The sequence below is a fragment of the Hylobates moloch genome, unplaced genomic scaffold (genome assembly GCF_009828535.3).
Source record: "Hylobates moloch isolate HMO894 unplaced genomic scaffold, HMol_V3 SCAFFOLD_14, whole genome shotgun sequence".
NCBI lineage: Eukaryota > Metazoa > Chordata > Mammalia > Primates > Hylobatidae > Hylobates > Hylobates moloch.
Window position 1 is genome coordinate 61,500,034 of NW_026652289.1, and position 21,938 is coordinate 61,521,971.

Consider the following 21,938-nt stretch of genomic DNA (forward strand, 5'->3'; position numbering starts at 1 on the left):
CAGCTACTCGGAGAGGCTGAGGCAGGAGAATGGCGTGAACCCGGGAGGCAGAGCTTGCAGTGAGCCGAGATTGCGCCACTGCACTCCAGCCTGGGCGACAGAGCAAGACTCCATCTAAAAAAAAAAAAAAAAAAAGAATCAGCAGGCTTCTACTATGCGTAAAGTGCATGCATGGACTTCATTAGAAACTTTTTCTTTTTGTCACTCAAAGGCCTTATTTGCAGTATTCTGGGTGGATGTCTGACATCGAATAAAAGGGGCGTTACTGACAGGGTAGATTTTTTATTATATTTTATTTTATTTTATTTTATTTTATTTTATTTTATTTTATTTTTGAGATGGAGTCTCGCTCTGTCACCCAGGCTGGAGTGCAATGGCAAGATCTCGGCTCACTGCAAGCTCCACCTCCTGGGTTCACGCCATTCTCCTGCCTCAGCCTCCTGAGTAGCTGGGACTACAGGCGCCCGCCACCAAGCTCAGGTAATTTTTTGTATTTTTTAGTAGAGATGGAGTTTCACCGTGTTAGCCAGGATGGTCTCCATCTCCTGACCTCGTGATCTGCCCACCTCAGCCTCCCAAAGTGCTGCGATTACAAGCGTGAGCCACCGCACCCAGTGACAGGGTAGATTTTTTAAAGGGAAATGAAGCCTCAGGATGCTTGAGGGACTTGTAATACACGATATGAGAGCAAATATCTACTCCACGGCCAGAGCTCTTTCCACCTCACATATATTTTACAAAAGTTTTACTTTATTCTGGAAAAGTATATTCTGATGAATATTTATTAAACACAGAGACAGTCTCTGTTCCACTTACTGCAGCTAAAATAATGCTTAAGATACTGTTCCTGCCCTTGAGAGGAATGTAGAAAGTGTATCCTCCATGGGCCAGGCATGGTGGCTCACGCTTGTAATCCCAGCACTTTGGGAGGTCAAGGCAGGCAAATCACTTGAGGTCGGGAGTTCAAAACCAGCCTGACCAACATGGAGAAACCCCATCTCTACTAAAAATTCAAAAATTAGCTGGGCATGGTGGTACATGCCTATAATCCTAGCTACTCAGGTGGCTGAGGCTGGAGGGTCACTTGAACGCAGCAGGCAGAGGTTGCAGTGAGCTGAGATCATGCCACTGCACACCACCCTGGGTGACAGTGGGACCCTGCCTCAAAGTCTCAAGAAAAAAAAAAAGAAAGTGTATGCTCCACCTGTGAAAATATTAAAATGAAGATACGTAAGTTTTAACATCTTACTCTACTTCCCTAGAAGGAACTTTAGATAGAAAAGTCCCTGGAAACTTGTTTGATTTTAAAGTATGTAATGCCAACTCAGCAACTGTAGTCCATTCAGTTTCTACATCGGAACAAAATTCTTCCTTTTAGTGAAATGCAGAAATTTAGAGCAGTAATCATAGCAAGCATTTATATGTATATCTGTACTCTTCCCAAACATGTTTTCACATAATTTAGTTTGGTCTTTGTATCCCTGTGAAGGTAGGTTGTGTCCATTTTGCAGATGAAGAAACTGTGCTTTGGAAATACTAAATGACTTGCCCAGGTGCTGGGGCATATGTTCAAATTCAGGATTTGTATGCATGGGAATGTGTGAATGTAATGTGTTGAGATTCCTTAGCAGTCAGAACTATTTTAATTTAAGGTGGTGGCACTGGAGTAAGCAATGAGAGAGAAGATTAACCCCTAAACGGTTTTAAAATATGCTCACATTGCCATTTGGGATGATTGAAGTCTTAATTCTGAATGGAAGGGAAAAAAATTGTTGCCATCGAAACCAATAAATGGAGCATTATTTAATATGTGTATTATATTAAATACATATTTAAAAAGAGCATTATGCATACCTGATAGGTAGTCTAACAGTGTCTGGATTTTTATTTTCTCAATTGAGTGAACTCAGAGATGTTATGTATTGGTGATTCTTACCGTACAGGATTAACATTAAAAATAAAGGGTTATTTGAGATCATTTCTAACATCTCTTCTAGATGTAAAATTCTATGTCACTGGCTGAGCGTGGTGGCTCACGCCTGTAATCCCAGCACTTTGGGAGTCCGAGGGGGGCTGATCACCTGAGGTCAGGAGTTAGAGAGCAGCCTGGCCAACGTAGTGAAACCCTATCTCTACTAAAAATGCAAAAATTAGCTGGGTGTGGTGGTGTGCACCTGTATTTCCAGCTACTCCGGAGGCTGAGGCAGGAGGATTGCTTGAACCTGGGAGGCAGAGGTTGTAGTAAGCTCAGATCACACCACTGCACTCCAGCCTGGGCGACAGTGAGACCCAGTCTTAAAAAAAAAAAAAAAGAAAAGAAAAATTCTGGGTTATTATGTTACTCATTTTTATGCAAGATTTATATAATGCTTCTTAACTTGACTTAATTTTTTTTCTCTTTTAGTTTTTGAAAACTTAGGAGTCAAGCCTTATTTTAAGGTTGCAGTAGGTGACTTACAGAGTAGAAAATTTAACCTTTTGTGTTTGAAATTCAGATGCATTTACCCATAGAAATAACCCTCCGGTCCTCAGGTTTCTGAAACTGCAAAACCAGAAAGCACAATTATATAATGGGTAAACTAGGCCTTGGAGAGTTACACAGGAAAGCCAGCCATATTCCTGACATTGCTTCTGTGGAAAACATGCATTCTTCTGCAAGATTGGGAATTTGTTTCTAGGTCTGTCAGACTCCTATACTTGCAAAAGTATCTTGAAGTAATTTACTAAAGAGAACATTGTTATTTCAAAGGTAGAGGCTATTGTGCTGCTTTGACACCATTGTCTAGCAACAGAACGGGGATAAAAGCTTGAGTCTTCAAATGTGTGTTTTTCTGTAGCTTCTTGAGGTATTTTGAGTGCACTCTTTGGTTTACTCTGGGAATACGTAATTTTTACTTAAGCAAAGTTACTTATTTTGTTGTGGTAAGAGGATTCTGCCTTTGATTGGATTGTGTATTTCCATGTCTTTATTTTCTTCAAAGAATGGAAGATTGGGCCAGCAAGATGTACCACAAGGGCCTAGAATTGTCATCACAGAGAGATTCAGTAGATGGTCAGATGAGGGCAGTGAGTTCAGCTGATGACTGGGGTGAGGGAACAGATTGTTTTTAGCTGTGATACTTAATATATTTATATTTTTTCAACCAACATTAAAAGAAGGATTGATTTTTGTGTTTATTAAAAGAGGGAGGTTGTCCTCAATCTAAAGAGGAAGAGAAGTGTAAATGTTCATACTTTCTCCAGACCCAAAGGGACTTAAAAAAAACATGTCCATATTACATTCCAGTATGTGTGTATGTGAAATTAAAGGTCAGTAAAGCTGTGGTTTCCCAAAGTTCAATTTCCAAAAGCTGGGGAGCTAAGATTCAATTCCAGTTCTATACATGTAAAATATGGTCAACTTAGCAACTAGACTGTGTGGATTCAGAGTGCAGGTAGTAGTAGGAGAAATTGCAGTAGATGATTTCACTATTAAAATGAAAACTATGGCTCTCAAAATCAGTTTACAATTAGTTTATTTTTTGATGGTAGTTGAAGCCTTAGTAGATAAAGTGTGGTAAGTTAAATAATAAATGAAGATGACTCTATTGGTATGCAGTTTGTTTCCTTACTTGTGGAGTAGAGAATTTGACTTTTCACATGAAGTTTTAGACTAGTCTTTTAGATACTGTTGATGTGTGAAATGATTATAAGGTGTCCTTTCATTAAATGGCATACCCATAAATGAGGGGGTGGTGGAGAGTAGGAGGAGAAATACCAGTGGAACAGTATTACACATCAGCCCATATTGTACAAAACCACTTATGATACAGAGAATATTTTATCGTCCTGGAGGGCTCTGAGCATGTTTAGAATCAGACTTTTATTTCTGGACCATTTAACTGCTTTGTTTTTGTATGGCAAAAGGTAAAAATCTAGAAAGTATGCAGTGGTCATTTGGTTTAAACAACTTACTGCCTTTTCTCTTAAGGAATATGCCCCAATAATTCCTTAACAAATAATGACACTCAACAAATAATGCAATCTGATAAAAAATCATTTTTTATAAGGTCAAGGTGTGTCTGGAATTGGTTCCTTCTGGTGGGTTCTTGGTCTCACTGACTTCAAGAATGAAGCTGCCGACCCTTGTGGTGAGTGTCTGGAGTTTCTTCCTTCTGGTGGGTTCGTTGTCTCGCTGACTTCAGGAGTGAAGCTGCAGACCTTCGCAGTGAGTGTTACAGCTCTTAAAGGTGGCGCGTCCGGAGTTGTTTGTTCCTCCCAGTGGGTTCGTGTTCTTGCTGACTTCAGGAATGAAGCTGCAGACCCTCACAGTGAGTGTTACAGCTCATAAAGGTAGTGCAGACCCAAAGAGTGAGCAGCAGCAAGATTTATTGTGAAGAGCAAAAGAACAAAGCTTCCACAGCGTGGAAGAGGACCCGAGTGGGTTGCTGCTGCTGGCTTGGGTGGCCAGCTTTTATTCCCTTATTTGGCCCCGCCCACGTCCTACTGATTGGTCCATTTTACAGAGTGCTGATTGGTGCATTTACAATCCTTTAGCTAGACACAGAGTGCTGATTGGTGTGTTTTTACAGAGCGCTGATTGGTGCATTTACAATCCTTTAGCTAGGCACAGAGTGCTGATTGGTGTGTTTTTACAGAGTGCTGATTGGTGTGTTTACAGTCCTTTAGCTAGTCCCCACTCGACTCAGGAAGTCCAGCTGGCTTCACCTCTCAATCCCCCCTCTAAACAGGCCACCCCAGCTGCTGTTGGGAATTGGGCGATGACTGTTCTAGCTACTTCCTGCTGGATAGGGGCGAAGAAGGGGCCCTGCAGTTGTAGTGTCCTCTAGAGGGGAACTCTTTAGGCCAGCGAAAGGGCCAGCGGGTTGGTCCAGGGGTCCTCGGTAGAAGTTGTTAGTTGAGCTCATTTAGGGTTCCATTCGTAAGACCATCTGTAGCTTGATGGCCTCAATCCTAGAGGAAACAAATTTGACAAGGAGGCTAAAAATACAGGGCCCGAAGGCAAGTAATAGCAAGATGGCTGTCATGGGACCTAGAAAGGGGAGAAGCCATGTTGCCCTACTCCAGAGGTTAGTATAAGAGTTTGAAAGGCGTCTGATTTCAGAAGCCTTTTTCTGTAAACGCTGGGCAGCATCTCGTACTATCCCTGACTGGTTAGTGTAAAAAAACACTCTTCCCCAAGAAGGTGCAGAGTTCTCCTTTCTCAGCAGTGGGGAGGTCTAGGCCTCGCGGTTTTGGAGAGTCACTGCTGCCAAAGAGTCTATTTGGGATTGTTAAGGATAGGTATCATTATTTCTTGCAAACTGTCTGAGAAATCCTTTGAGAGTATATGGTAGTAGGATAATACATGTTACATTGTTAACTTTTAGCAAACTTTACTTTTGTTGAAAACCTTGTAAGTTTGGGATTTCAATTATTCTTTGCTATTAATAAGACCTCGTTCAGTCCATATTAACTTAGAATTGGTATGGATGGCTCCTTCCTGATACTGTAAGTACTTTAAGGTTTGGCTGAGTACAAACAATGCAAACAGCTTGCACACGTTTGAGCAGACCAATTGTTAGGCAATTTTCCTAACTCTGCTTCTGCAAGAGTTTCCTTATCACTTACTGAATACCCATTGTGTCTTCTTCCCTTAATTGCCCTGGAGGAACCATCTATTATCCTGTCCTGCAGGGAGTTCTTCCTAGGTCTGGTCGGACCTTTGTATAGTAGTTAATTAAGCTTTAGATCCCCTGTTAGGAAACCTGCTGGGTTAAGGATTTTTGATAGGAAGGCTATGGGTTGTCAGTGGCCTCAGTGCTTTCGAGCTACACCCTTGTTTATTGGAGTGTTATAGGGTTATGGAGAAGATCTTGAATTATCAATTATAGGTTTTAAATTTACCCTGACTTTTAAAGGAATAGGGTACACTTTTTTCTTTACTACTTTTCTCTTTCTCTCTCTTTGACTTATTCTTTGTCTCTGTCTCTTCCTCTTTCCTTCTCTCTTTGACTTTCTGCCTCTCTGTCTCTTCCTCTCTCTGTCTCCTTCTCTTTGTCTCTGTTTCTTCCTCTCTCTTTCTCTGACTTTCTGTCTCTCTCTTTCCTTCTGTCTTTGACTTTGTCTCTTTCTTTCTCTCTGACTCCGTTTGTCTGTCTCTTCCTCTCTTCTCTCTTTGACTTTCTGCCTCTGTCTCTTCCTCTCTCTGTCTCTCTCTTTGACTCCTTCTTTGTCTCTTCTCTTCCTCTCTCTCTGACTTTCTGTCTTTTTCTCTCTTTCCTTTCTGCTGGTCTTTCCCTGCCTCTACCAGCCGCTTATGCTGCTCTTCTGCCCCTCTTCTTCCCCTTTTGATGGCTTCAGCAGTGTAAGACTGCCAGCTCTTTGGGTTTTTGCACTGCGTGCAATAACTCCATGGTTTCCTTGTGATATTTAATGGGGGTTCCCCCAAAAGTTAGTAGCTCCCTTTCTTTCCATATTGCAGCATGGGCATGTAGGATTAGATAAGCATACTTACTATCTGTAGCAAAGTTTCCCAATTACAACTGAGGAGGTGGGAGAAATACCTGGTTATAGGCTGTCCCAGGATTCGATGATAACGGACCTTGAGGACAGTTGTCTAGGACAGGAGATTAACACTGAGAAGGCCACGCTAGTGTCCATGAGAAAGTCAATTTCCTGGCTGTCAATGGTTAAATGTACCTGGGGCTCAGTGAGAGTGATGATATGAGCTGGTGCTTGCCCCAGGCACCTTCAGTTGTGTTGTTGGATTATCTGGTTGGTGGCTTCTGGCCCAGAGAACCTTTGTCCTCTGGGGCAGTGTACCTTCCAGTGATTGCCTTGGCATAGTGGACATGGGTGAGGGGGCAGCTTCATTGGACAATCTTTTTTAAAGTGTCCTCGAACACCGCACTGATAACAAGCCCCACCGGGTGATTGGCCTGCTCCATTTTCTGTCTTCTCTGAACCACCAAGGTTTGTTTGTCTGAGGGCCATGACTAAGGCTGTGGCCTTTCTCTGATCTCGCTTTTCCTTTTGGGCCTGTTCCTCTTGGTCCCTATTATAGAACACCGAGGTTGCGAGGTTTAATAATGCCTCCAGATTTTGTTCAGGGCCCAGGGCTCACTTTTGGAGCTTTTTCCTGATATCTGCGACTGATTGGGTAATAAACTTATCTTTTAGGATCGATTGACCCGTGAGTGAGTCAGGTGACAGGGGAGTATATTTTCTTAAGGCCTCCTGTAGCCTCTCGAGGAGGGCAGAAGGGTCTTCTCCTTTCCCTGAGTTATGGTGGACATCATTGAATAATTCATGGACTTTATCCTAATTCTCCTTAGTCCTTCTAGAACACAGGTCAACAGATGTTTGTGACTCCAGTCCCCATGATCTGAGTTGAGGTCCCAGTGGGGATCCATACTGGGACAGCTTGCTGACTGGTAGAGAATTTGTCTCTTTCTTTGGCTGTCATTTTGTCATTTACTTGACTAGGATGCCAGTTATCTCCAAACTCTCGGGCTGCAGCTAAAGCCACATTCTTTTCATTAAAGGCCAGGGTTTGATCTAATAGCATGACATCTCTCCAAGTGAGGTCAAAGATTTGCCCTAGACCCTGTAGGACATCTATGTACCTAGCAGGATCATCTGAAAACTTCCCCAGGTTTGCCTTGATCTGCTTTAAATCAGAGCGGGAGAAGGGGACATGTACCCAGGTTGGGCCAAAGTCTCCTCCCCCTACAGCTTGAAGGGGACATAACCGATAACCCGGGGGTTTTTGTGGTCCTTTGGAGATTTCTTTGCTTGTTTCCTTCTGGGCCGGGGAGATTAGAGGAGGCTGATCATTAATAGGAAGGGGAGCTATAGGGAGGCTAGGATATGGGGGTAAGCTGAGAGGTCCTCCTGTGGGATGTAAATTGCAAGCTTTGCATAGTTGTATATTCTTCAATGAAAAAAAAGCTTGGACATAAGGTATTTCACTCCATTTGCCTTCCCTCTTACAGAAAAGGTCAAGCTGCAGGATAGTATTGTAATTTATACTTCCCTCAGGTGGCCATTTTTCCCCATCAGAGAGAGAATATTGGGGCCAAGCCATAATGCAGAAGAAAATGAGCCGCCTCTTTTCCAGGATTTGTGGGTCAAATTGGTCCCAATGGCTTAGGATGCATTTAAAAGGTGAGTGTTTCCCATCTGAAAGACAAAACCGCCTGTGGTTTTAGTTTGTTCCCCTCCCCCCCCCCCCCCCCCCCCGCCCAAGAACTCGCAACCGTCCCTGGACCCTGCTGATGGGAATAGTTGCGCTCACCGACACTGCAGCAGAAACACTAGTTTTCCTCCTAGACCACAAGGAGGACCGGGGAAGGTCAGATTTAGTGGCCCTTACTGACACATTCTCGAAAACCTGCACCCTTGCCTGTCCTCCTAGACCACAAAGAGGACCGAGGAAGGTCAGATTTAGTGGCCCTTACCAACACATTCTCGAAAACCTGTTAAGAGTCCTAAGCATTCTCCTGTTAGTGTTGGGACTTTACCTCTGTCCTATAAAAATGTTGTGCCCCAAAAATGAACAGGAGGGCCATACCCTGAGGGAGGGAAGGGATCTCCAGGGTTGGAAGAGTGATGCCTTTTGTCCTTACTTCTCATCATATGGATAGGAAGGATATCATTTCTGAGCTCCCCATATCCTAGCTTCAGGAATATATTTTGTTAGGCCTGCTAGTCTGAGGAGGGATCCTAAAATTCCAGATAAGATAGTCCCCCCACCCCCGATAGGGGCTTTGGGCAAAAAATGTCTTTTTGATTGGTGAGCCCTGGTGCCTAAAGAAGGGAATAGAGTCCTGGAGTTTATACTAGAAATCATTCTTATAGGAGAAACTAGAAAAGCACCAGAGGCAGGGAGTAGTTTTTAGAAGCGGGACTAGCCTCAGAGAAGAGAGGCAAGAGAAAGTTTGTCTGACAGGCATTAGGACCCAGGAGGCAAGGGTCAGGATAGATAGGATAGATGGGTGAGTCTTGCTTGGGCGACTTAACTTTGAGAGTTCTGCTCGTGGCTGCAGGGTCAACCAATTTGTTGTCGGGACCCCAGAGCTGAATGGCTTTCGTCTCTGTTGACCCTTGGCTCAGCCCAGAAGTACAGGAAAAGTGGAAGCTGGTTCCAGGCAAACCAACGCTCCCAACTTCAAAGAGTTTGGGGTTATTAGAGAGCCCTTTCCCAGAAAGCCTGACACCCGTGTCTTTAGTCTGGCAACTGCGTTAATCACTTTTAACTGGCCAACAGGTGCCCAGTATTTAGCCCCTGAATTCTAGGGAAAAATAGGACAGAATAACAAGCGAAAGGGGTCTGATGGTACTCACCACTTGGCGATAGTCCCTTCATGGTCGCCAAAATATGTCTGGAATTGGTTCCTTCTGGTGGGTTCTTGGTCTCGTTGCCTTCAAGAATGAAGCCACAGACCCTCGTGGTGAGTGTTACAGTTCTTAAAGATGGTGTGTCCGGAGTTTGTTCCTCAGATGTTCAGATGTGTCTGGAGTTTCTTCTTTCTGGTGGGTTTGTGGTCTCGCTGACTTCAGGAGTGAAGCCGCAGACCTTCACAGTGAGTGTTACAGCTCTTAAAGGTGCATCCAGAGTTGTTTGTTCCTCCTGGAGGGTTCGTGGTCTCACTGACTTCAGGAATAAAGCTACAGACCCTCATGGTGAGTGTTACAGCTCATATAGGTAGTGCGGACCCAAAGAGTGAGCAGCAGCAAGATTTATGGTGAAGAGCGAAAGAACAAAGCTTCCACAGCATGGAAGGGGACCTGAGTGGGTTGCCGCTGCTGGCTCGGGTGGCCGGCTTTATATTCTCTTATTTGGCCCCACCCATCTCCTGCTGATTGGTCCATTTTACAGAGCACTGATTGGTCCATTTTACAGAGTGCTGATTGGTGCATTTACAATCCTTTAGCTAGACACAGAGTGCTGATTGGTGCGTTTTCACAGAGTGCTGATTGGTACATTTACAATCCTTTAGCTAGGCACAGAGTGCTGATTGGTGTGTTTTTACAGAGTGCTGATTGGTGTGTTTACAATCCTTTAGCTAGTCCCCACTCGACCCAAGAAGTCCAGCTGGCTTCACCTCTCAAAGGTATGAAAATTATTTTAAATTTGGACATAACATTGTATTTATGTTGGAACCAGTACACACAGATAGCACAAATACGTCTCTAATAATTCTTATTCAGGAATCAATATTGGCATAGATTAAAATGGACCAGGACAGTTGTGAAACTGTTTTTTCATTTTTTTTTTTTTGAGACAGGATCTTGCTCTGTCACCCAGGCTGGAGTGCACTGGTGTGATCTTGGCTCACTGCAGCCTTCGCCTCCCAGGCTCAGTGATTCTCCTGCCTCAGCCCCCCGACCCCACCACAAGTAGCTGGGACTACAGGCTCACGCCACCACACCTGGCTAATATTTGTATTTTTTGTAGAGAAGGGATTTTGCCGTGTTGCTCAGGCTGGTCTTGAACTCCTGAGCTCAGCTGATCCGCTCACCTTGGCCTCCCAAAGTGCTGGGGTTACAGGTGTGAGCCAGTGCACCTAGTCTGTTGTGAAACTATTAAAGAGGCTTTATGATATTTTAAGTTCAGTAACAAAAACCTATTTAGAGTTTAATTTTCCATACAGACCTGATGGCTGGTTTGACACAGAAGTGGAAAAAAAGTGTCACTGTATTTGGATCAAACTCCAGCCTGCTCAGATCAGGAAAATGTTTGATCATTTGATAATAAACAACACTGTGATCTTGATGTAACAGGGTGGCTGTTCTGTCTGAATTTTCCTGGGGTTGTATAGGATTTCTGTGGGGGAAAAAAAATCTGTGGATTGAGCACTGAATTCTATCCTTTTTTAAGCTATCTGACTTTAAACAAGTTAACTTCATTCCATGAATATTGACCAGATTTGTTCACGTGCCATCCATTGTTCTAAGTACCTAAAATATTATGTGTTTCAGTCACCTACCTTATTAGTAATGGGATCAGTATCTCCCAGTTTCTGTGGTTTTTAGCAGCTTTTTGGAATATAAGTAGTATACAATCTGCCTGTGTTAATTGTGTAATTCAGTGTTTTTTAATACATTTATGGATTTGTGCAACCGTCATTACAATCTGATTGTAGAACATTTCCATCATCCCAGAAGGAACTTTGTGACTATTTGCAGTCACTCCTCAGCTCTATGAAACCACTAATGTACTTTTTGTCGTTATAGATTTGCCTTTCCTGCACGTTTTATATAAATGGAATCATAATATGTGGTCTTTTGTGTCTGACTTCTTTCACATAGCATAATGTTTTTGAAGTTCGTCTATATTGTAGCATGTACTTCATATACCATTGTATGGATATACCACATTTTGTTTATCCATTCATCAGTTGATGGACATTTGGATTGTTTCCACTTTTTGGCTATTGCGAATAATGCTGTTATGAACGTTCTTGTGCAAGTTTTCATGGGACATCTGTTTTCATTTCTCTTGGGTGGATGCCTGGGAGTGGAATTGCTGGGTCATATGGTAAATTTATATTTGGTATTTTAAGAAACTGCCAAACTGTTTTCTTCCAGAGTGGCTGCACCATTTTATATTCCCATGAGTGAGGATTCTAATTTCTCCGTATCTTTGGACAATAACAATACTTGTTATTGTCTGTATTTTTTGTTACAGCCATTCTAGTGGATGTGAAGTAGTATCTCATTGTGGTTTCGATTTGCATTTCCTTAATAACTCATGATGTTGAGAATCTTTTCATGTTCATATAGTCCATTTTAATATCTTCTTTGGTGAAATGTCTATTCAAATCTTTTCTGCCCACTTTTTTTTTTTTTAACGATTTTATTTTTTTAAGACAGAGTCTCACTCTCTTGCCCAGGCTGGAGTGCAGTGGTGGGATCTCGGCTCACTGCACCCTCCACCTCTGGGGTTCAAGCAATTCTTGTGCCTCAGCCTCCCAAGAAGCTGGCATTACAGGTGTGTGCCACCACACCCAGCTAATTTTTTGTATTTTTAGTAGAGACAGTTTCGCCATGCTGGGCAGCCTTGTCTCACATTCCTGGACTCAAGCAGTCTGCCCACTTTGGCCTCTCAAAGTGCTGGGATTACAGGTGTGAGCCACCGTGCCTGGCTCTTTTTTGCCTGCTTTTAAATTGGTTTTCTGCTCTTCTTATTAATGAAAAAGTTCTTATATATTCTGGTTACAAGTCCCTTATTGATATATAATTTGCAAACATTTTCTCCTATTCTGTGGCTTGGGTTTTGTTTTTCTTGGTGGTGTCTTGAAACACAATTTTTACTTTCGATAATGTCTTACTTATTAGTGTTTTTGTTTCCCATGATTCGTTGACCATCTGTTGCCCAATAATGATTTTACCCTCCTTTGGATGCTGGGACATTGGATCTGTTAGCTTTCTGATATTTTCTAACAGATCAAGCTTATTTTCAATACTTGAGTACAGGGGCTACAGAATGAATGTTCTTCATTATTCATTAAACTTATTCTGTTTGGGGAAATTCATCTCAAACATGTTTGTCTTTTTTTAGAGTAAATTAGTATCTACTGCAGATGTCATCCTGAGCATTGACATTTCTTATAAGATTTTATTACTTCATGCTGATTTGTTTATGAAAAATTACTATTTGAATATGAAAAATATTTTTATCTCATAATTGTCCTGTTTAGGCTTATGAATTCTTCTAGAAATCTACCATTCATAGATTATTTTCAAAGCTTCTAAGGTTAATTGCCAATAATTTTTATGGTTAATAATCAAAGAAGACACTTGAGATAGACTTTATCAGAGATAGATTTTATTAGATATAAATGGAAGATATTTTTATCTGGGGTAGGAGGTTGTGTTGCCTGACTGTAATGACTAGTTTCAGCTCTTCGAGAAATAATAAAACCAATTTTGCATTCCAGAACTTTTATTTTGTTTCATGAATACAGCTCAGTAAATTCCATAAGGTTTCTTTGCTGTAGATGAGGGTATCTCAGCTTCGGCACTGTTGACCTTTTGGGCCAGACAATTCCTTGTCTTCTGGGGCCGTCTTGTGCATTGTAGGATGGATGTTTAGCAGTATTTTTGACCTCTACTCACTAGATGCTAGTAGCATCCCCCTATTGTGATGACCAAAAATGTCTGCAGGTGTTGACCTTTGTCCCCTTGGCAGGGTTGGGGAGAATCACATCCCCATAGAGAACCACTGCTTTAGGGATATATTTAGAACTAGCAATGGATTTCAGAGAAGTGCTCTACCCCTCTAAAATATAGGTAGGAATTGTCCATCAGCTGTGCCACTAGGATTGACAAAGTGGTCTTTGCATGCAGCCCATAAAACTTAGAGGCTGATGTTTCCTGCTTGATCTTTATAAAACTTTTCTCCATATTCTCTCTCCCTTTCCTGATGGCTTCTTTATGTTCTTGTGTGTGTGTTTGACTGCATTGTAAGGTCTTCTAAAAGCAAGCAGAGACTCCCCCAACCCCGCTGCCTGCTGACTTTCCCCAATTATTTTAAGATGAAGCTGTGGTGACCAATTCCAGATGACTATTGGGAGAAAGTAAACTTGAGGAAAAAGAGGAGGACTGGGTTGGATTTCCTCTGCTTCAGCTTTAAAATGTTTCCACTGTGATATTAAAAGCTTAAGAGCATGTGGAAATGCGAATGTAGAGTGTAACCAGAGAAAAGGGGTGTGTCAGGAAGAGGTAATTAAATGTTGTAAGCAACCCAGAATCTCTGTACTATTGTTAAAGCAGTATGTTGCTTTAACTCAATCCAGTTACTCTTCCCTAAGCAAGTCTATACTACTCCAGTGATTGACCTGTCATATAAACTGCAACAAATACTGCATATACTTGCACCAGAAGGCTGGGGTATGATTACACAGGGAATCTCAGATATGAGTTTCCTGACATTTGTCTGTAAAGTCCCAATTCTAATGTTGCACAGTTTTAACCTTTAAATACTACCATGCTACAAAGTCCCTTTCCACTGGAGCAGTATAATCTACTTTTAGTATTTAGGGACTAACCTGTTCACAACTACTACAAAATATTTGACAGAGCAGCACCCACTTTGTAGACATTCTCATGAAGTTGTGGGTAAGAAATTGTAATTGCTTGCAGCAGTATGAATACGCTATGATTTTTTAAAAGTCTCTCTTTTCCCTTGCTGGTTAATGAAAACTCTAGGTTTTGAATTTTTCCTAAGTCATATTTTGCTCAGTTCTTTCATAATGGCTACTTTTCCTTTCAGCTGACGTCAGACTCTGCTGCCTCCTATAATTTTCCTAATTGCCTTCTCTTCTGTCTCAGCATATGCCTTAGCAGTGGAAAAGAAAAATTTCAAGTTTATTTTAGGGGGTGGTCTGGGGTGGAAGGGCAAGGCTAAAGCACCTTAAAGGAGATGGTTATTTCCTGATTGTAATGTTTCTTACTAACTCCTCAGTGCATCTCTAACCTACCTCTAGTCAGGAGTGCTGTCACAAATGTGAAAAAAAAGTGAGTTGGGAAAAAGGAAATGAATATTTACTGTGCCCAGTGCCTGCACTTTCTTAGACATAGTTTCATTTAATTCATTTAACCCTTTTGAGGAGTGTTCTCATCCCCATTTGCAGGTAAGGAAATGAGACACAGAGAGGTTAATCTGCCCAAAGCTTTGCAGAGAGCCAGCATGCAAATGCAAGCCTGTCCAACCCCAGGTCTGTGCTGTCTGTATTTTCCATGCTCTTCTCCCTTGTCGTTAGTACTGACTTCACAAAGGGAAGAAAGAAGAATGTTGAGTCTCCAGAAGAGTGGATCCTATGAAAGACACTCATATCTGGGGTGAGAGGTTATGATGCTTGGCTGTCAAGCAGTTTCAGTTTATGAGAAAGAATAAAACCAACTTTGCATTCTGAGAAGAGTGCTGGTTTCCGGAAGGATCATCTTGATTTGAGGTGGCAGCTGTCACTTCCCTCAGGGCATAGAAAATATGATTTAACCACTGGACAACTTTGCTTCACAAAGAATGTCATGATTGGTTAAGTGCACTACTACTGATATTAAAAGTGTACTTAATTACCTTACTACTGAAGGAGACACAAAAAATCCGTAACAGTAGCAACGTGCCTAGTTTAGAATGCATGTCTTTTTTGGCTGAGGTGGATAGGTGAGGGCATAAGGTAAGGGTTGTGTGTGTGCATGTTTATATATAGATAAAATGTGTGTGTGTGTATGTTTAGGAGAACAGATATTTGTGGTGTTTGGGGAATTCACTTGAACTTCATATTGCCTTCTAATTCATGCTAAAAAGAGTATCACCTCTTATTGATTCTGAACCATAGAAAGCCAGCTGCCTCTTTTCTTTCATTTGATTGGTTACCACATTTGTCCTTTCTCTGAGGGAAGGATCATTATTAGGATATGCAGGAAACAGTAGAAAGCTGATTAAAAAGAGGAAGATGTTGGATTACTGAACTGAAATGTTGCCTTGGCACATGACTTCCTTCAAAGCTCTTGAATCTTATTTTCTGTAACTTACCATATGAGATTATAGGGAGAAGAAGTTGACCAAGGATGTGAGAAAGTAAATGGGAGTTACTGGAGAATTGATGGCTTTGTAAAAAGTTTCTCAGATAGGGATAGAGGTTTATACTTGCACTTAATACTGAAGGAAAGGTTTATGTTTGCTACTAGAACTGGGATGGCATCTAACTTCCTTTGTAAAAGCACTACAAATTAACTATTGTAAGCTGTGAAATGGAGTTTGTAGTAACAGACCTGGCAAGTAAACACCTAGTGTTTGTCTCTTAAAAAATGATGTATTACAGCTCCACCAGGTGGCTGCCAACAGTGTGAATGAGACAGGCTGGCATCGACCAGGAGGAGGGGAAAGCTACTCTTGATTTTCTTTGTGCATATCGGAGTCTACAACATAATAATTTAGTGAAGGACAAAGAAGGGAGCCCACTGCAGGTTTTTCTAGGAAGTCTGGCAAAAAACAGAAAAACAACAACAAAAAAACCTCAAGATCACTGTGACTCATCTTTGACATATAAATACCTGAATGTCATAGACAGTTTTCTGATGGGTTAATTTTGCTGCAGATCCGTGTATAATTGTGCCCCTATTCTGGCTATTATTTTTGGTGTTCCTAAAAGGGCAGAGGATACTTTAGGTCCATAGACTAGTTTTGACTTGTGACTATTAGAGACTCAGGTGTGATCCAGCTCAGATGCTAAGTATTGTAACATCACGGTGTAGTAGGAAAGAATGTTGGTGAGTTGAATCCAGTTTTAGGCTCTGCTCCTATTAGGCAAGTGGCTTCTTTTTTCCTGGGCCTCAGTTTTCTCATCTGTAAAATGAGTGAATTATATTAGCTGCTCTCCAGAAACCTTTAGCCATGTGCACAATTTGAATAATTTCACTTTAATTTGGAAAAGAATAAACTTGTTAAGCATTTGAAAATCAAATAGAAAACATGTGGGAAGAAAGCTATATTTAGTGTAGACATTTACATTTTTTAAATTAAACTCTACATTATGATATTGGTCATAAGAATTAGAATGAGACAGTCTTTACTATTCTCTCCCTAGCTCTAATATGGCACAGATGTGATAATAAAGTCCATATGCAGCCTTGAAGAAAGTGTTTGATTAGACATAAAATGTTAAAAAAAAATCTGATAAGTAAATTGAGCTATCAACTTGTTTTAGGCAGCACAGAGAATAAAACAAAAACCAAAGCCCACTAGCTACTGAAACACTGAAATGTGAAATTCATTTTCCCAAGTTATTGGTTCCATTCCTGTCCAGGTTTGGAGAAAAGAGAAAGAGCTTCTTTCTCCGTGTTAAGTAAATGTCTTAATCATTTGAAAATGAAAGTATAAAATTGAAATTGTAAGTGCTCTGAGTAACAAACATTGTTTTGTTCTTTTGTGTTCTAAACATTAATAAAATTAGCCATCATTTATGGATCTAAATATTTTAAATTGCAGTTAGTAATGCCATCTTAAGTGATTTTATATTTCTCACGTTGAGGAGCAAAGAAAGCATAAGCCCAATTTTTTGATTCCAGTTTTTAACAATACAACTAATTTAGGAAATATCAAGAACTGATTATAGCAATGATAGGAATATTAGTCCCCCTGCCTTTGTACTTTGCCCCTTAGCAACGAGTGAATTCATTACTGTATTTTATTATTTGTGCTTCCCTCCTTTAAAAAATACTGTTTGCTATTTTTAAAAATTACCCAAGAATGGCTGGGCGTGGTGGCTCGTGCCTGTAATCCCAGCACTTTGGAAGGCCAAGGCAGGCGGATCACGAGGTCAGGAGATCGAGACCATCCTGGCTAACACAGTGAAACCCTGTCTGTACTAAAAATACAAAAAATTAGCTGGGCATAGTGGCGGGTGCCTGTAGTCTCAGCTACTCGGGAGGCTGAGGCAGGAGAATGGCGTGAACCCAGGAGGTGGAGGTTGCAGTGAGCCGAGATCACGCCACTGCACTCCAGCCTGGGCAACAGAGCGAGACTCCGTCTCAAAAAAAAAAAAAAAAAATTTAATAAAGACTGATTTTATATGGTGGCTCCTTTCACCATTAAAAAATTAGTTTATACATTTTTTTGCCTTTCTCCTTGTTTTAGTTTCTTTCTTTTATATGTGTATTTATCAGCGTATTGTGGTATATGTGTTAGCTGTGCCAGTATTCAGCTCTTAGAAATACAGCCACGTGTTACTATTGCCACCTTCTTGAAGTTTGGAGTGTTAGATTTGAATGCAATGTAGACTTTGATCTAGTTTTTGTTTTTCTGTGAGACATTTACACGAAAACAACATCTTTGATTTTAATAACTTACCTGTTTCTCCTGTTTATTTCCCACCTGAAATTGTCTTAATGCTCCATAAGGGACATAGCAGCTGGTTGCGATAGAATTGACTGACACTAAGTAAAAGATTCTGACTTTGGGTAGAAATTAAGTAGAAAGAACTGCTGATTTCTTAAAGAGATGGGATACACTCAGATTGTCAAATATTGACATAGACCTTCTGTTAATTTAAGAGTAACAATTCTGGTTTTGGTGAAAAAATTTTAAAAGTTTCATGATTGCTTTATGTCAAAGATAAAACCTTAAATTTATTTTAATTTTTTTGCTAAAAAAAGGGCCGACCTTTCATTCTTCAGAAGATTAGTTCCTCTTAACCACATGATGAAACTTTACTAATAAAAAGAATTCATGCGTGTATATACTCACACACACACACTTTATACATAATTCCTAGCAGTCGTTTGGACTAAATAATTTCGCCATAACTTTATGTTGAGCAAAAATGATGGCAGCTTTTCAAATATATAATGTTAGCTCTGGGATTTAAAATTTAATTTCTAGTTTTCAGTGTCTTGCTAATTATGAGTTTGAGGCACATTTCATTAATACCTGTTCATCTTAGTATGCATTGACGAGGAGTTTGTGACTGTTTTTCATTATATTCTTCTGATAAGTCAATTAATGGCATGTCATTTTACTTCTATAAGTTCATTTTCCACATTTGTATAAAGTGGAGGTTATGGGTATGGGTGTGAGAGATGGGAGTTTAGGTTGGAACAACTTCTAATTTCTCTTCCAGTTGTAAATACTGTATAACATAATGGAAGCAAAATGCTTCCATGGCTCCATGACTATGTCTATATTCATTTGTTCGTCATTGACTTGTATCTTACTGTGGAGATTTCCTATTATATACATGCTGCACATAGATTTCCAAAAGATTTAGTTATAATCTAAAACATTTATAGTAATTTGCTCGGCTATTACACATTTAAAATTTACCGGAAGTGTCTTGATCAAACAAGAATTTAGGTTGGCTTTCAAAGAATGTGAACAAGGCTGAATATAAATAGGATTGAGGTCATTTATCAGTATCCAATCTTTTATTTCATTAGCTGAATTAATGTCTAAGCATTCAGTCCAAGAAATATTTGTAGCTCTTCTATTTTATTAATGGTTTAGCCTTAATCCTATCTTCCTTTTAGTTTGCAGTAAGTACAAAATAGTTACAAATTCTAGAAGATTGTTATTGTCTACCTCCCATGAAGTACTTAAGCAATACAATAAATAGAGCTGTCATTCTTTGTCTTCTACTTGCTCTTTTCTGGATATTTGGTTATATGATTGTTTTTTCCCTTACTACTGTCTAATCTAGTTCACGATGATTTTTGTGTTCTTAAAGAGAAAAAGTCAATGACTTAAATTATATCACCATAACTTTTATAATCAGATGATCAGAGAATATAAGATTAAAGCTAATAAATGCAGGTTCCTTTGAAATCCTCACCTAAAAGGAAACAGCGAAAGTACCAGCTTTATCTGGTATCTGACTGAGAAAATCAACCAATATATATTGGTTTTGCACTTTACATGGTAATGTTGTCATTTATTTTTAGATATCCTTGGAACAGAAGATCTTATTGTGGAAGTGACTTCCAATGATGCTGTGAGATTTTATCCCTGGACCATTGATAATAAATACTATTCAGCAGACATCAATCTATGTGTGGTGCCAAACAAATTTCTTGTTACTGCAGAGATTGCAGAATCGGTCCAAGCATTTGTGGTTTACTTTGACAGCACACAAGTAAGACTTTGTTTTCGATGAAGGCTTAAATAAGAAATTACTGCATGCCTTCTTTTTTTCCCGTTACATTTTATCTTGCTATCTCTTTTCTGTTTTTGTTTGTTTATATTTTTTGTTCCCTCTAGAAATCAGGGCTTGATAGTGTCTCCTCATGGCTTCCACTGGCAGAAGCATGGTTACCTGAGGTGATGATCTTGGTTTGCGATAGAGTGTCTGAAGATGGTAAGGCATGTGGATGGGACAGTAGTTGGTACATGCATTTACCATTCCTTGATAAACAGAGTACATCTGTTTCTTTAACTTAGGACATACATCCCATATGACTTTATTGCTTTATGAAAATATTTTCAGCTATTTTTCTTTGGAATCTTGTAATATTTACTTTTTTTTTAAGAATGGATACTTCGGGGCTGAGAAATCATTTTCTTTTTATTATTTTAGATGCCTTTAGAATAACATTGACATTAAGGGAAACACATTGAGATTTGTGAAGAATATTGCAGGAATAGTCATGTTTTATTTTCTTTTTACTTATGAAGATTCTTTTGCATATTATTTTAGGTGTAAACCGACAAAAAGCTCAAGAATGGTGCATCAAACATGGCTTTGAATTGGTAGAACTTAGTCCAGAGGAGTTGCCTGAGGAAGATGGTAAGTGTTTATGTGTTAGGAGAAAATATGGCACTTAGATATGAGAGATTATTTTAATTCAGGGAAGAAAAATCACAGCAAAATTCAAGAAACTTTTTTCCCCAGCTGTTTCAAGGATTTAAGCAAAATCCACTGATGTAGTCTTACACTTAGTGTAATAATTCATTTCTTTGGTTTTACCACCTATTTTAGAACTTTTGAAAATGTGTGTTTTTCTTGTGGATAAAGGTGTAGGGCTGCTTTCTAAAATCTTTGTCATTTCCGTAATCCTTTTTCCTTTCCCCACCGCTGAAGAAGGAGAGTTAGACCTTCATAGTAGTTAAAGTTGATGTTTCTTACTTTGAATTCATAGTAACCTAAGGCTGAGTTCCCAAGAATCGCAGGGGACATTTCAAATCCATTTGAATGTCTTTTGGACATTTGAAGCCAAAAAATAGACCCCAAATTTAATCCCCCACCTCCACCCCAGGTAGCTCTGCAATTGCTGTCCTCCGCTATTGCTGAACCTTCTATTTCTTCCCCTCTTCTACTCCCCTTCCCTGTTTCTTTTCTCATCTTTTCTCCTTTGAAGTACACCTGTTGTATCTACCGGGATAAGAGGGTTTTTGGTTCACCAAAACCTTATAATCTGGTACAAGAGGTGAAACTTACAGATAATTGAATTACCAAGTGGAATGTCATAAGTATTATAGAAGAAATAGTAGTGCTGTGGTATTTTAGAGACCGGAGAGCTTATTTTTGTTTATAAGTGCAGAGAACGTGTTGGCATTGTGAACTCTCACGTGTCAGCTGCTCCATGGGGAAGAAGTTAGAAAAGGTCTTGGGCTTGTAGTGAGAGGACTGGTGGAGAGGTGGCATTGTGAATATGCCAGTTGTTCCAAAAGACATTCTGGGCAGGGGCAACCAATGTGAATTAAAGTACATATATAAGACATAAGCAGTCATTTCAAGAAACTTGTATTTTTTTTTAAGGAATTAAATATTTTTCTATATTCTGGTTTTATTTATAATTTTTTCAAAATGCTGTTACCTTTGAGAATAAAACCTGCTAGAGAAGAAGAGAACAAAAGTGAAATAAAAAGGCTGTTTTTTCTCCTTGCTCATTTTAAAGAGTGTTGAAAATTAGCATGTACATCTTTTTCTGTGTTTTTCTAGGTCCCTGAAACTTGTGCCCTGTTTTGTGTATGTGAGCCTGTGTGATTTCCAGCACTAGAATTTTCTCTTTCTCTTGTCCTTGGGAGTCAGTATTTGTTATCATTTTGGAATCTCTGCTCCTTTATACTACTATATTTCTCGTAGCCCTTTGTCTGAATAATGTTCTTGTAGTCATTCAGCTTAATCTTAAAATGGGTTTTTTGATATGTCATCTTTAGGTAAGGTAATGAAAACCTTCCTAGACTTTTAAAATACAAACTATTCCTATGCCATATTTCCTTATCTTTTACTTGCATGTATTATTCGAACATGAATATAGGACTTTATGCTAGTTTGTATTAATTTTCCTCTTATTGGTACTAGCCCTTCATTTCAGATCACATTTTTGGTTCCTGGTTATATCATCTAAAGTATTAGTTATTCTTTTGAGAATTAAGTCATTCACAATTAAGATAAACATGACTTTTAGGTCTTCATCCAAACATTGTTGGTGATAAACTTATCTTGGTAGAG

General features: G+C 39.8%; 1 protein-coding gene across 2 annotated transcripts in view; it reads left to right on the forward strand.

Annotated features, from left to right (window-relative positions):
- Positions 1 to 21,938, forward strand: part of AAGAB (alpha and gamma adaptin binding protein) — a 52,422-nt gene that overhangs the window by 3,612 nt on the left and 26,872 nt on the right. For both annotated transcript variants that reach the window (XM_032175737.2, XM_032175738.2), the window contains exons 2-4: positions 19,429 to 19,619; positions 19,745 to 19,841; positions 20,181 to 20,270. In XM_032175737.2, the coding sequence (XP_032031628.1) occupies positions 19,429 to 19,619; positions 19,745 to 19,841; positions 20,181 to 20,270 (378 nt within the window). The remainder of the gene's footprint in view (positions 1 to 19,428; positions 19,620 to 19,744; positions 19,842 to 20,180; positions 20,271 to 21,938) is intronic.